General features: G+C 41.1%; 1 protein-coding gene across 1 annotated transcript in view; it reads right to left on the bottom strand.

Annotated features, from left to right (window-relative positions):
• Nucleotides 1-13996, bottom strand: part of tnfsf10l (TNF superfamily member 10, like) — a 50991-nt gene extending 36995 nt beyond the window's left edge. The window contains exon 1 of the mRNA XM_019265693.2: nt 13466-13996. Coding sequence (XP_019121238.1) covers nt 13466-13714 — 249 coding nt within the window. The 5' untranslated portion in view covers nt 13715-13996. The remainder of the gene's footprint in view (nt 1-13465) is intronic.
• Between the last annotated feature and the right edge of the window lie 1815 nt (nt 13997-15811).

The raw sequence follows: 15811 nt of genomic DNA, 5'->3' as shown, positions 1-15811 counted from the left end.
AAGCAAAGTTTGGGTCAGCAGGCAGCTGTAGGGCTATTTGAGTGTCTGTGGGTGGGCAGATCCAGCATGGGTGGGCAAGTGTGTGAATGTGTTTTTTTTTATGTGTGTGTGTGTGTGTGTGTGTGGGTAAGTCTGACTCAGTAGGAGTCTTCACAAGTGTTATTGTACTGGTACAAATAGCTGTAGCTGATCTGTGTTTTCTCTGGTGGGGTCCCCACAAGAATGAAGAAACAAGGAAAGTGGGCACTTTGAATGGTTGAAAAGGTTATTTAGATTAGGTAAGGTGGAGTATTTAAAAGGTTATTGTTAGAAATATGGCTGAACAAGAAGGGGAAAAACCCAAACGCAAACCACAGCACTTTCTTTTTATATAATGCTGAACATGGAAAATGATATTCTTTCGTCTTTTCTTAAAAACTACAGATTTAAACTGAGGTGGACGTGCCCGTAACTCCTGTAATAAATTCTTGTGTGTCTGCCAGTGAAGCTACCGTTCTGGAAGATGAATACTCGATGTTGTCACCAGCAGCTACCACAATAAACACACTGTTGACTTCTGGGAATGTTCTCGCTACCCTTTCTCAGACGAAGCACAAGTCCTTTGTGTCTATGTGTGTGCTTCCTTGCAATATCTTGTCATATGTAAGACTTCTGCCTCTAAATGCAGCAAAGGGCCTAGACCAGAATCAAACCCTGGCCCCTGTAGCACGTGGATACATGGAGCACATGGACTACCTGGTCACCTACTGAAACATTGGTGTTGAAGGATTTCTATCATCATTGGTTGTTCAGTTATGACTTTGTAGACCTTTATCTGCTTTTCTTTACCAAATTTTCTCAGATAATTGAAGTCTTAATAGAAGGAAAGGTACATTTTATCAAGCGTGCCAATATTAGGAAATAACACTTACAATAAACACATGTGAACTTTATCTCTAGTTTATCTTCAACCAGACTCTCTGCTTATTATTATTATTACTATTTTCTTTCCTTGATGTCAAGGTCAAAGGTTATCATGAGCGGTCACTACTAATACTGTGATTGATAAGAGGCCCCATAGGAAGATTGCTGACTGAGACGTGTGCTTTAAATCCTGATAACAGCACACAAACAGGTTTAATGACTCTGGTAGGGCAGGAATGTTAAAATGTCTACTTAGCTTTGATGTGCTTACTTGTGTTACAACGAATCGATGCAGTACACAACACATTAAGGTCGGTAAATGCGTAATTAAGAGTTCAGCATGTGTGCAGTTGGTTCAGCATTCGTTAGCATTTCCTGATGATGGAAAGTTCTCTCAAGAATGGATCCTGCAGGTTTCCATCAGAATTTAAATTTTTATTTGCAATGTGTTTCCCATTTCAGTCATGACTTGGATCAGTTTTGTCTTATTTGGTAAAACCACATTCACTGCATGAATTGCAAGTAAAACCACACCAGCATGACACTGCTAACGGCCGTCTCTGCGGCTGCTGTTTGTTAATGTGCTCAAATTTCAACCTTCAGTTGAAGCCATCACCATGCATTTGAGGAGCGTGTTGAGAAACATCTTGAACATCTCATGGGAAGCGTTGCATGCCGCCTCCGCTTGCCAGCTAACGCGTTTGCCAACTGTTAAAGGCCAGAGAACCTGTTTGGGATCTAAACTGATGGGATTCTTTACTACTATTATGTTATTTCCAAATACCTTCACCTTTCCGAGAATCTAAAGCAGGAAAGTAAAACTATTCTAGCTCTTACTGACAACTAAACTCCTTCCTTCATATGAGAAGGTCACGGTTGTGATTTAAGCTCAGGGTTACGGAAATGTGCTCTCAGATTTTAAAAAGGCCTTTGTGTCATTTCATTGAATGTTTTGAGGAACACTGAAATTTTGGATGGCAATGGACTTTGGTCCAGAATGAGACATCAGATGGATTGCCATAAAATTGTGTACAGACATTCATGTTCCCCAGTCAAATACATAAAAAACCTGTGTGAAAACCTGCTAAATATTGTGATGTTAACTTTGTTAAGCATGCTGGTGTAAGCATTTATACAAGAGGGATCTTTTTGTCTTGATATTTCTGCACAAACATTGAAATTTTCGAGACAAAAACATGAAATGATAAGAAATTAAAATTCAGCCTTTGTGGTTTCAGTCTAAAATAAACCGTCCCAGTCACAATCTCGATGGTCCTTCGTTATGATAATATTTTGGAAGCAGCAAAACTGTGAGATCAGCAGAGAAACACAATCCTAGACACATTTTCACAACATTCATGCAAGATTTCTATCTCCTTTACGAGAGAGTCCAAGACATCCAGGGAGCTATTTCTGGAAATTTATGCTTTTTTGTACTTATGGTATGTCAGCATTTCTTTAGAGAGTCTCAGTGTATTTGATTTAGATCCTTGCAAGAGACAACAGAGCCTTGAATTAAGACGCTGAATTCCAGGCATCTAAGATATTAAAACAGACAAGAGCCAAGCTTTGACATCTTATAAAACGATATCTTGCTCTAATGCAGATGTAAACACAATCAATTTCATGATCCGTTCATCCAAAGGTTAATTTCCTAGACAGCTAAAATAACTGTTACGCTGCCATAATCGAGCAGTTGAGCCAACATCTGCTCTCTTAAGCTCACCTCCAACTTTTAGCAGACAAAACTACAACCAAAAAACGACAACATTATTTAAAAGTGATTGCCTGTCTGACAGATTCATGATTTCAGCCCTTTCCCCAGAGCTTTTCTTAATAAGGTTTTCCATTCAGCAGCGGCAGACGAAGCCAAATCCACGCTCAGCGGCTCATTCATTGATTCATGGATGACCTGAGATCTCACGAGCTGCTAATGAGCTAGTGTTAGGTTGTGAGACACTAAGCCAAAAATTAGCTTTATTCTGGAGCTCGGGATGAAGCTGAGGAAGTGGAACATCAGTGATAATGTCTTTGCTGTTCTTCATCTACAAAAGCAATGATGATGGTTTACGATGGGCTTTCATTAAAAGCCAAAACCACAGTGTTCTTCACAGTCAGTGAGTCATGAAAGACCAAGTGACCGCCAACACTAAGGTTTACGCAGGAGACAACTGTTGTGGAAGTGGAACATGAGTGGGCGGAAAGATAGAAAAGATTATTTGAGATCAGACATCGGCTAAGAAAGAGTTCACGGGTTGTTTAATTGGTACAGAAATGAGAGCTGATGGAGGGACGGGAGAGTCTTGTTACCGAGTCACAATGCTGATATCAGACAGAGAACAAGAGTGTGTGTGTGTGTTCAAGACAGGAAAACACTGGAGTAGACGGATTTTCGGCTGACACTAACAAGCCTTCCTCTTTGTGCCAGGACACAGATTTCTGCCCATTCCCAGGGTTAGCTCATGTAACACTAACTGAGTACTTTCCATCCAATCAACCACTGGTTGATCAACACACACAATCAGATATAATGTACACACCTATGGTACATATAGGAGGTGGACTAAGTGGCCAATGTGGAAATGGAAAAAACTGCAGTTTCTCAAACGTCCACTTGAGGCTGGCTCCAGAAGTGAGTCAGTCTCCATAAGTCCCCATGTTTCACAGCAGAAATAAACATGTTTACAGCCTGGTACAAAAAACAGTTTTGGTCTCTGTAGCTAATTTCCCCGTTCATGACAACTGTACTGAGGGTGAATTTATATACAACTCACCTGTTCACATTATATTAAGGCTTAAAGTTATGCAGGATTAAGAGTGTGGACGCTTTGATTGGTAGGTGCTGCCAATCTAAGCTTCACAAAACAGCTCTTTAGAAACCTTTGAGTGACGTCACTGATACGATGTCCATGTTTTAAACTGTCTGTTGGTTGAACATACGAGCTGGTTTGCCAATTTAATGAACCTCATTAGCAAATTCTGGATATCAGCCAATCATATTGCATGCAGTAGAGGTTTCATTTGACTTTCCAAGATTTAAACTTGTTGTGGTGATCTGCAACCATCAATGACTGTATTCCCATTAGTGATTAATCTGCAGAATTTTGTTCCTCTGTTAATTGGTTAATAGTTTGGTCCACATAGCATCGGAAATAGTTAAAAAATAACCATCACAGCTTTTGAACCAAATGTGATGTCATTGTTTTGTACTTACAGTCCAACATTTCCAAGAGGTCCAATTTGCTTTCACAATACAGAAAGAATCAGAAAACTGGTTGGAATCTGTAAGTTTGTCATTTTTGGGTCCAGGACGAGCCAAATGATCTGTTCACCAACTTACTAGTGGGAACAGTTAGAGAGAAATTAATTCAGGGACTTTGCGATAAGACATTTTCTCAAGGCAACTGTTTCTCGTTCCTAGAGTGCTGCACTCAGGCGATTCCAAGTTTTACAGGATGTGTGGGAAGTGCATGTTTAGTTTACTTTCTCTAGTGTTGAATAGGATCCTGAGTGTGTATGCGTTGCCTTGGAGATGCTAAACATGAAGGAATTTCAATAGAATCCAATGATGTTTCTTCTTCTGGAAAGAAAATTGTCACATTTGAAGACACTTGGTATAATATCTGCCATCGGTTACTTCTGTCTAAAATCTTTACATTGCTTTTAGTCATCCAGGATGCTTGTAAGGCATGTTAAGAACACATAGCTGCTTTGGAAAAGCCCGTTTTCTATACTTTCCTCTTCAAATATCTCCATTTCACCCCATTTTCCTTCTTATGTCACCCCCCACCAAACTCAAGGTTTAGCCGTGGTTCCATTGGACATGTTCCAACGGGGCAAAGCAGCTTCTTTTCCGCTCCGTCCCTTTGATATGATACATGTATAGAAAGTTTGGGAGGGATTTTGTTTCCAAATGATGGGAGCCATATGGTGCCCTTACAGTGGAGATCGGAAATGAGGGAAGATGGATAGACGAGAGGAAAGGACGTTTCGTCGTAGGAGGTCAACACGGAGGTGAGCTTCCAGTCTCAAATTTATGTACATTACATCTTTAACCATCTGTTTCCGAGTAACTCTATAAATTGTAAAATAGTTTCTGGAGCAGGCATCGTTTTTTGGGGGGGATTTTCAGACTTTATAGGGGAACAACCCGTTGGCTCCATCGCATCACTAAAAAAGCCTACAACACCACCGTGTCCAGTTTCAAGTACTTAAAGACTGGACTGATGGTTGGAGGAGGTATTATACCACATTTAATTCATCTAATTACAAGTTGTTGGACTGGTGCATTGTTGTAAGAGCTGGCAAATATCGAACATGTTTGCATGTTTTCCTTGGTTGCTTGGAAGCTCTTTTTATTGGATGTTCAGCCATGGTGGCCATCACTGCTCGTGCTAACTGAATACATATTTCTGTGTTCTTGTTTGTTTTATTTCCTCATTTTCATGTGTTTTAATCAATCATTGTAATTTTTGAACCTCAACTTTCTCACTAGAGCACTTGATTAATTGTTTAGTTGATCAACAGAGGATAAAAATGAACAATGTAAGTAATCAATTCAGAGATTTTTTATGCAGAAATGTGTTTTAGCTTTAGTATCTGCAGTTTTTGAACTTTCTCTAGCAGTAAATGAAGCATCTTTCAGTTTTGGATTGCTGTCGGACAAAATAAGACTTTTTTTCACAATTCTCTGACAATGTATCGACTGAGAAATCATTAGTTGTCGCTCCATTTCTGAAAAATAAAAGATAATAAAGGATAATTTCCTTTTAGATCAGAAATAATTGAGTATACAGAACGTCAAATTACTGGTGTGTTATCAGTTCCAGCTGACTCCAGAGATACACAAACTGAAAACATTATATTGTTACCAGGTGTATAGAACACTTAGCTGATATCAGTCACTAGATGCAGCAGAGGTTTATTATTTAAGAGTTTTATTCCCTCACCAGATCATATGAACAGCATTTATCAGCACTTTATAGCCATGTTGACTGGGCAAACAAAGTGATAACACACAGCACCAGCTGTTGGCACACACACACACACACACACACACACACACACACACACACACAGCTGTAGCCACGTCCTAATGAGCATTCCAACATTGGAACGCAAATATCCTGTTTTCACGTGTCAAGCTGTTAAACCAAGGACGTGTGTGTGTGTGTGTGTGTGTGTGTGTGTGTGTGTGTGTGTGGGTGGTGGGTCTGTATATAAACACCATATATCAGAAATGTATAGACTCCTGTTCTGTTCGTCTTGTTCTGCCGCTCTCTTTCCTCATTTCCAACGATCGATGTGTCTTTTGAGACACTTTGTCTCTCTTTGTGGTGAGGACACGTGACATGTTTGATAACAGCTTAACTGCTAAATACGTGATCCCTCATTCGTCGTACTGCAGTGGGTGACGGCTGCGGTGGAGAGTTTTTCTTTGCAGTGCCTTTCTGTTATCAGCAGGTATGAACAGGAAGAGAGGTTCAAACACACAACAGGAACCAGAACCTGATATTCAGAACACAACCGGATGTATTTTCTGTAATAAAATTGGGTTTTTTGGGCATCACACAACCAACTATTTCACTGATTTTGGAGAGAATGGAGAAAATGTTGTTAGTAGTGTTTGGACCAGAGGCGTTTTGGAACCACTGGTAAGAAGAAGTTTTCAGGCCAGGGTCGCAGGGGAGTGCTGACTGGATGCAGAGCCGGTGTCGTGCCAGAACAGGAGCTGGGTAAGCAGGCAATGTAACCGGGGTTCAGAGAAAGCAGAAAAGACTGAAGGGCACCCATTATGCTCTCTAAGTCTTTACATATCTGTTTCATCTGTTTTCTGAGGTCGTCACGGCTGCACAGGACTTTCTTGTTGTAGCATAAAAGATAAGCTTTGTTAACAGTAAGTCGAAGGATTTGTGAATATTTGGCGATGCTAAAATCTCTTTTATGTCCGTGTATCATCATCGTCGTCGTCTCCCTTCACCTTTATCTCTTTCAACTCATACCCACTTTCTCCTCTTCCCCTGTGATCCTTCGCTTTCCTTTTCATCTCCATCCAAATGACCTGGCCACGAAAACACAGAGCACGCACGCATGCAGGTCTGTGCAAATACAAGTCTCAGCGATACATGTGCGAGCACTTCTGTGGACATAATCTGGCCAATCAAGTGAAAGAGAGCTTCTTTTTTCTGTTTTGTTTTTTTGGCTTAACAAGAAATCAAATCAGGAAGCTTGTTTTCATCACGTTCTTGACAGAAAAAGGGCACCGTGCAAACCTTCAAGAGATTACCCCGCTGACGTAATTCTGGCCTTGTCATCTTCATTTACTCCTGAAGACACGAGTCGAAAAGCAAGGCCAAATATATCTTCTTCCATCAACCATGTGCGTGTTGCACATTGAAGCCTCTTGTTTTCTCTCTTGTTCTTTTTTTTGTGTGTGTTACACCCATATTGGAGATGAGCCCAAGGCCTGTTTGGATGCACTCACACACACACACACACACTCATGTATCCACTGCCAAAGAATCACTTCATTTCTAAACTTCTACCTCATAAAAGAAAAGGGTTGGAAGAAAAAAAAAAAAAAACTGCTTGTGTCACTTCTGAAAAATTCGTTCCCCCCCTCGAGCCCTAAAACTGACTGTAACTCGATTCTCCGACGTGGACTTGAACCATAACACACAGAGACTGCAGGGGTAAAAGAGAGAGAGAGAGGCAGAAGGAAGGTGTGATAGAGAGAGAGAGAGAGATGTGTATTTTGGCAGTGGACTTGGTGTGGGAGGTTTATATTAGTAGCTCTGAATTAAATCAAAACATTTGGAGCGATGGATTCAATTTGACTTCAAATTAGTTACCGATGACGAACGTGTGTCTGTGTGTGTTCACCTATGTGTGTTTTTGTTTGTGTGTGTGTGTGTGTGTGTGCGGCAGTGTCAAACGTCAGAACACACACTTGCCCACTGTAAAGCACACATGTTGCATGTTCACCCCAAAACAACCCGTTCATTGATTCTCCAATGGTAACTCGACCTTCACCAATAAAACCCGATCCGGTGTGAAGCTCTGGTGTAAATATACAGCAGACGTATGCAGTCATGGAACAACTGTACTGTTCTGTACGCCGCTATAGGTTGTGTCAGAAATGTCTTGGGAACAACAGCTGAGGCCACACAGGGCGGCTAGACTGACAAACCGTCTGTGATGACTGATTTCAACAGCCTACCAACGCTATTTTGTATGCAGCCAGTCAGTCGACCCATTGCGTTGAACGGCTCAACTCAGCCTTTTTTGGTTTTCAGTTGTCAAAATTTGAGTTCTTTATGTAACAAGAAGAAAAGAAATACTAGTAAATACTGGTAAATGTCGCAAAAGGGCACAGAATGCCACCCGGCAGGCTCGTTTTGGTGGTTGAAGTTGGTCAGGGCATGTGGTTGGTCCACGTGGTGGCTAATTGGAAGATTCGTTGAGGAGCTCGTAAAAATGCCGGGCGTCCTCCACCTCCTTTTCTGCTCCAAATTTGGAAAGAATTCCTGCACAGCAGCTCTTGGTGGAAGTTTATCCAAGGACTTGGGTCAACAACTGTCGGACTGTCTGCGGCTCTGGTAGTTTTGTTTGGTATCACCTTGGGTGAGGTGCCAAGTGAACTGAGTCGACACTAAACACTACAGACCACTGACACTGGTCAGAAAATCCATAAAACCCATGGCGTGGTCAATCGACAATTGGATGAAGGGATCTCAAACAGAAATGATCGTGGCAAGACTTCTCTATCTCCACATTTAAGGAAAATCCCACAAAAAAACAAGCACTATTGGCATATGTACGGATTCTTTTTCTTCTCTCAGCTATGAAATCATTTAAATCACAATGTTTTGTGTTGTTTCGACTGTTAGACGTACAGATAGAGTAGATATGTGATGCTACCTGGAGTTTTTTTAAACAAACTATCGGTGGAATCTGGAGGGAGAATGGATATTTAAAACTTCGGTAACCTAAACAACAGAGTTGAGTTGCCAAACAGTCGCCATGTGCACCACTATCTATGGCTCCAAATAACCATCAATTTGATTAGAAATGAGTCTGCCACTTGTTTGATTAATGAAGAAACGTCTTCAAATGTTTTGTCCAAAACCCAAAGATATTCTGTTTCTGATCATGTACCACAAAGGAATAAATTTTTCACATTTAGCAATCTGGAACCAACGATTTTGACTGAAATTGGATTACCCAATGGTTGCAGATTAATTGTCTATTGATTGACTGCAGCTCTACCTATAGAAAACTGCAGCAGACTGCTTGCAGATGTACCAGTTTCTACTGAAAAACTGCACAAATGATCCATGTCAGTTGAGTCCTGTTGACAGTAAACTTACAAATTTAAAGACGTGTTATAAAGGCCTCGAATATGGCCCTGATTACCCGACCTACTTCAAAGTCTTGTAACTTTAAGTGTTAACTGACTGTAGCCGAACTGTAACACCTAATCCAACCCAATTCAAAACCGAAAACCCAAAATAATTCCTTTGTTTGTCAGAAAAACGTCAATATTTTTCAGGATTTTCTTTCTGTCTACGCCCCCGAAGGTCATCTTGTCATCACACAGATAAAAGACACACAAAAACACACACTTAAATCGCACAAACACAGATAAGACACACACACACAAAAAGCGAAAGACAAGTGAAAAGACAAAAGTTGGCATTTTTTGAGGGGGACTAAGCAGACCACACACACACACACACACACATCTACACACACCCTAACAAACATCAACTTTAAAGCTCAAACTTCTTCTGTGTGAATCAGACCACACACACACACACACACCGGGTGTATTGTTGCATGTAAGGGTGACTCAGAGCCTATCAGTGAACCCAAACAATAATAAAGTGGACCAATGAGTTGCAAGGAATGGAATGCCAATCACACACACACTCACAGAAAACCCCCTAAATTTCACACAAATCAACACAAATGACACGAGAACTTAAAATCTCCGACAGTCACGTGTGCAGACACGCCACACACCGACTCATAAAAGACTCACACGGATTATAGTTTTAATAAAATACTGTAACTGTTACACATCTATGTACGCATATATAACCCAGGGGAAGTCATAAAACATGTGAAATTTAATCAAGTTTTAATGCTGAAACTGGATGAACCACAAAGATATTAAAATTTAAAGAGCTTAAGAAATACATTAAAGGATGTTTAACATGCTTGATCACAGTTATTTAATGTGCAAAGAGCAGATCTGATTCAGTGTTGGGGTTATTATAAGATGTACCTTTGGATAAGCAGTGAGCTATAAATACAGCATATTAAATCGTACATTAAACATATCATATTAATTATTAGAAAGAGATGCGTCCTGATATAACAAACCATTACTTCAAAAACAAACGCTCAAAAGCACCAAATCCCCGATGAACTGAAGTGTAATTTCTAATCTTAGACATGTTCTTGAACACGTATCAACTCGGGATCGGAAAGTCTCGACTGCGAAGGCGCCGGAGGATCCCACACGTTGTTGGTAACAGTTTTCGACATGGGCGAAACTAGAAATAATTATTTTTTCAGCTTGTTTTCCTATAAAAGATGCAAAAAATTAAATTTATGTGGCAGTTAATCTACTGAGTGTTTCTTTGGTTCATATTTAATTAATTTGGTGGGAAAAAAGAAGAAAAGAGTTCCCAAAACCCCAAGAATGTTTGTTTTATTATAACATAAAATGGATAAAAGGAGCAAATCCTTCAATTTAGAAGAATGGGATGAAAGAAAGTTTTGAGTTTTTGATTAAAAAATTACTCAAATAATTAATCAGTTATCAGAAAAGTTGCCAATTCTGTTTCCGTTCTTACTTGGAACAATAAGTAAATGGAAATAATTGGACATTGATCATTAATATTACAAACTGTGACTCAGCTTATTTCTGCCTCATATGCTCGTCCATTTCAAACTCATAATGCTCATACAGCCGAGCGCTCCTGTGTTTCCATGTGTTTGTTTGTGTCCTGAATGCCGCAGCGCTGAGGCGACGCTGGTGCGTTCCTCATTGTGCGCCGCTCATTGTTTTCCAAAGTGTCTTTTGTCTTACCCAGGCTGGCATTGGGGTGTAACTCCAGCGTGTGTGCGCGCATTCAAAGACGGGCCTGTTTCCAGATTAAAAATAGCTGGCCTTCGCATGAGAACCGGGGGATTCCCCGCGTGCGAGATGCATTGCTCTGTGTTTTTCATTTTCCTCTCTGTCCAGTATCTTCTCCAAACTATCCCCAACGTGTCAGATGAGAAACTTTGAAACTTGAACTTGTAAATTAACCCGTCTATATCTCCTCACTATCTAATCAGCACAGTCTATGAAGACATTCGAGTGCTGATATAGGACTGTTGCTTTCATGCCAGCGAGTCAACTGGAAGAAAACTCTCATATATTTGCCTTTATATTATTTTCCTCAGAGAACGAGGAGGCCATGAAGATTAAATGTACCAAAATTTGGTAAAAATACAAGAAAAGTACAAGGACTAAATGTACCAAAATTTGGTAAAAATACAAGAAAAGTACAAGGACTCCTGACACGAAAACACAATATTTCTCACCTTTCCTGCACAAATTTGTCTCTCTGACTGCTACAAAAGGCTGAAAACTGGTCGCTCTCTAAGCCAGATGTTACCCCGCTATTGCTCAACACCACAAAGCAGTGCGAAATCCAGTTTTTGACAGACAGACGTGACTCGTTAGCGTAGAAAAAGACTCCATCGTGCTGCGTTTAGCCGTTTAAGGCGAGGATTTCCTCACCTCAACATAAAAAACCAAAACTTCATAACCTGTGTTACATTTCATCTACGCGGGCTCACCAACGAATCCCAGATTCGATCCTCTCGAATAAACGTACGGCCCACTTTACCGTGCGTCACTTCGGATAAAAGGCAGCGGCTAAAAGTCTTGTGAATAGTTTCACCTGTTTCGAATCAAAAGGCGCAAAGAAAACATCCGTTCTTGCTTATTTTCAAGAGGAGATGTTGGAAAATTAACAGTTTTTTTTGTTTCCACGTCACCTCGCAGTCCCAGTGTGTGCGTGTCAGAGCGATTACAGCGCTGTTCCTGGATTCAAAGGTTTTTAACAAACGCACACCTCTGTAGGTCATCGCCTTGGTTCGTACGGTGAACCTCCAGAGAGGTTTCTCACCTTGTTACAGGCGTGAACTCTTCCCTCTGGCTCACAGAGAGGCGTCACAGTCTAAACCGGCCTCTTGCTGAGCTTCACACACTTCATCTTTCAAAAAGACCAATAGATAAAGTTCCCATGAAGCCGCATGGAACACCTCTCTCTGTTGGCCACATATTAAAAACCTGCATGTCGTCCTCTTTTCATGAGGCGGCAGCAGCTCAGTGGAGGGTGGACGGTAGAAGTCCAGCTTGGACCTCAGTACGGATCGTGGACCGGTAACTCAAGAGGTGCCAGCTCATGCACATTACAATCGAGGTACAGTGCAACAAGGATGTGTTCATCATGTCCAGTTGTTGGTAGTGTTGGACAGGAGGTCCTCTCTGAAGAGCTGGAGGTCTTCAGGAGGTTTTTGAAGGTAGAGATGGACGCCCCTGATCTGGTAGGAACTGGTAAGACGGTTCCACCAATGGGGAACAACAGACGAGAACCCGGAGACTACTCGGTGTCCAGTGGAGCTCGATGAGAACCTTCTGGGTTGATTGCTACGTTCTGCTGCAGTAATGGAGCTGTGAGGTGACCACAGCCTGTATCAGGAGTTGACCCGGTTCACACGGGCGCTGCTGCTGCTACGTGGCAGCCCATCACTCCAAGACCGCTCCACATCTATGAACCCTTTGTGTGTGATTGGCTTTTAGAAAGTCTCACATCTTCTACAAGTCCATGAGCCAAATGAGGAACCTCAAGAGTCAGTCAGTTTAACAGATCCATGTGTATGTGCTGCAGGGTAATAACAAAGATTAGTTTTCACTTTCACCAACAGTGACAGCAGCTCTGCTGACTGCGAGGATCAAACCCTCCGCAGATGATTTAAGACAGACTGATGTAGCTGACACATTCCTTACATCAGATGTGATCATCAGGGGGATTAAAGCGGATCAAACAAAGCCCAGCGCCACCACCAGTGACACCGCCTGTGCGCATGTTTAACCTCAAGCCCGCGTCCCCACAAACGGCGACAACATGTTCCTTTTAGTCACGCCATTTAAACCGTGAAGCTCGGTGAAAGCTGCCGGGACAGGCAGACAGACTTGTGCCTTGACTTGCTTGGTAAATTTGGGGTTTGCATTGTTCAGCCAGTGCGCTTGTTTTCCAAAGGCGAGACAGAAGCGGGGGCGAAGTTACGCATTCTCCAGAAATAACGCAAAGTTTGACTCCAACTCTTTTAAAAAACTGAAAATATAAACCTTTAATATTTCTGTTGCTGCTGCAGCTTTGAATAACCCAGCAGATACAGCGAAGCTTCACACTGTGCACATTTCTGCACAGACTTCCCACATGTGGCGCAAAGTAATGCGCAATAGCTTTTAAAGTGAGTGTTGGCCAGCTCTTACCTGCGATATGGACATGTTCAGGTAGAGAAAGAGCCCCGTGGTGGAGGCAATCTGCAACACCACCACCACTATCACCACCATCGCCAACCACATCTTGGACGGCGCTTCCCGGCGCCTCGTCCCGTTCGGGGCGCCGGCCGGGACCATCATGTAGGTGGTGGACTCGCTGCTCACCGATCTGAAATAATCCTGGTGCTGCTGCTGTGCGCTCGGAGTGGCCATGGCATTCCCGACGCATGAGCAGACCATTAAAAACCAAAACCAAAGGGAGCAGCAAAACAACAACAACCTCCACAGACTGAAGCCAGAAAACAGAAAAAGAAAAATTAGATCTCCATGCGGCCGCTGCTTCTCATGTGGGACCTCAGCGGGAGGAAGAAGAGCTGGGAGTCAAAGTTTGGATGAGTCCATGTCTGAGCTGAGCTGCGCTGCGTAAAAGTTTGGAGCTGCTGGAGGTGGCAACGCGGGAGTGATATAAAGCTGCAGCAGAGAGAGCGCAGAGAAGAGGGGCTGGCTTAACCTCTTCATCACCCTGGAGCTGCAGAGGAATGCTCTCTCTCTCTCTCTCTCTCTCTCTCTCTGCATGGGACACTCATGCTCTCTCTCTCTCTCTCTCTCTCTCTCTCTGCATGGGACACTCATGCCGCACATTGCCAAATCAGAGCACAGCAAGAAAACCGACAGCAGACAGATATTTGAAGTTTCGATCATTATTTATCCCAGAATAAACTAAAGAAAGACTAAAATTATTATTTATTTAGTAAATTCAGGTTATGTTGTCTCTTTGTCTCAGAGTATAAAAGAGTTCTTTCAGACTCCACATTGATGTCAGGCTGGACTGCAAATGTCACACTTGAAATGCACGGCGCACACAGGTGTGATGCGTTTATTTATAGAGTTTCAGTTGAAGTTTAAATCTGTATCATGGTGCAGTTTCAGGATTGACTCACAGAGGGCGCTCTCTCTTTGTTTCACTCTTCATCACTGCAGGACTTTGAAGAGTTCATCACAAGTGGAGCAACAATTCTGATCATTATTAAGTTTAAAAAATAAGTTTTGCTTTTCTAATGTCAAGTCAAGTCAATTTTATTTATATAGCACATGTAGATAGATAGATAGATAGATAGATAGATAGATAGATAGATAGATAGATAGATAGATAGATAGATAGATAGATAGATAGATAGATAGATATACTTTATTTATCCCAAGCTGGGAAATTATAGTGCAGCAGCAGCATTACACAAAGTGACAAGTGACAACAAAAAATAAAAATATATTATAAAGCAAACTATACATAAATTAAAAACAACAGAAGTTGCTTTACAGACGGAGCGGCTCGCAAGGATAAAAACAATAATATGAACATTTGCAAGTTGGAAACAGTGTGAATAATAACTCCCATTCTTTACAGTAGTTTTCTGTTGTTGTTTTTTTATTTATATACAAAATTCTGTAAAATTACAGACACTGTCTGTAAATTAAACTATTATTTTAAGTATTATACCATGACAATTATTAGTAATTTCTCTTTTTGTACAGAAAGAAAAAAATACTATTTTATTTATTCAGTGTTTGTGTTTTCTTAAATCACACACAGATTCATGTAAAATGACAATACTCTGTATTCTCTCTTAGTGTTGTCACTTTACTGAGGAGTCAGTGAATTTATAGTTTTGGGCATTTATCTGGATTCTGTTTTACTTAAATTTTTATGATCATTTCATTCGTTTTTTGTTTGTTTGTTTATGAAGTAATGGGTCCCAGTGGAAATGATCTTTGTTGCCGTATGAATCAAAGCTTCTTTCTTACTCTTTTGTTCTCCTGTTGCCTTCACTGTTTGTGTGAATGTCCGTGGTCTATTTTACAGCTTGAGAGCAAACGTTTACCCAGCGGCCTCCACTATATCACCGTGAAACAAGAACCATGATTAAACATTTAAAGCCGCAGAGAGGCCACTGACTTCATTGTTAGTAGTAGATGAGAATAAACTCCTCAATCCAACATTTAGATTTTATGTCTGTCTGCATCTTTGTTGTCTGTAAAGCCTTGTCTCAAATCACTTTGGGTGTTGGCTTCATCATCTTGACTCATCTTTGGACACAGAATTATAATGTAACTCGTATTTATCCCAGTAAGACGCCACGTTTACAGTCAGATTTACATTAGTGCCAAACACGGTCCATACGTCAAGTTGTTCGGTCTGATTTTAGTTTGTTTGTGGCCTCAAATTCAGTTCTGACTATTTTTCTGACTCCTGAGCCCCTGGAAAATTTAAAATGTAGTTAATGTAAATATCATTTGTTACCTGGAAAATTTAAAATGTAGTTAATGTAAATATCATTT

This window comes from Larimichthys crocea, chromosome XIV (genome assembly GCF_000972845.2).
Source record: "Larimichthys crocea isolate SSNF chromosome XIV, L_crocea_2.0, whole genome shotgun sequence".
NCBI lineage: Eukaryota > Metazoa > Chordata > Actinopteri > Sciaenidae > Larimichthys > Larimichthys crocea.
The sequence above is the reverse complement of the archived record's forward strand: the minus strand, read 5'-3'. Positions and strand labels throughout refer to the sequence as shown.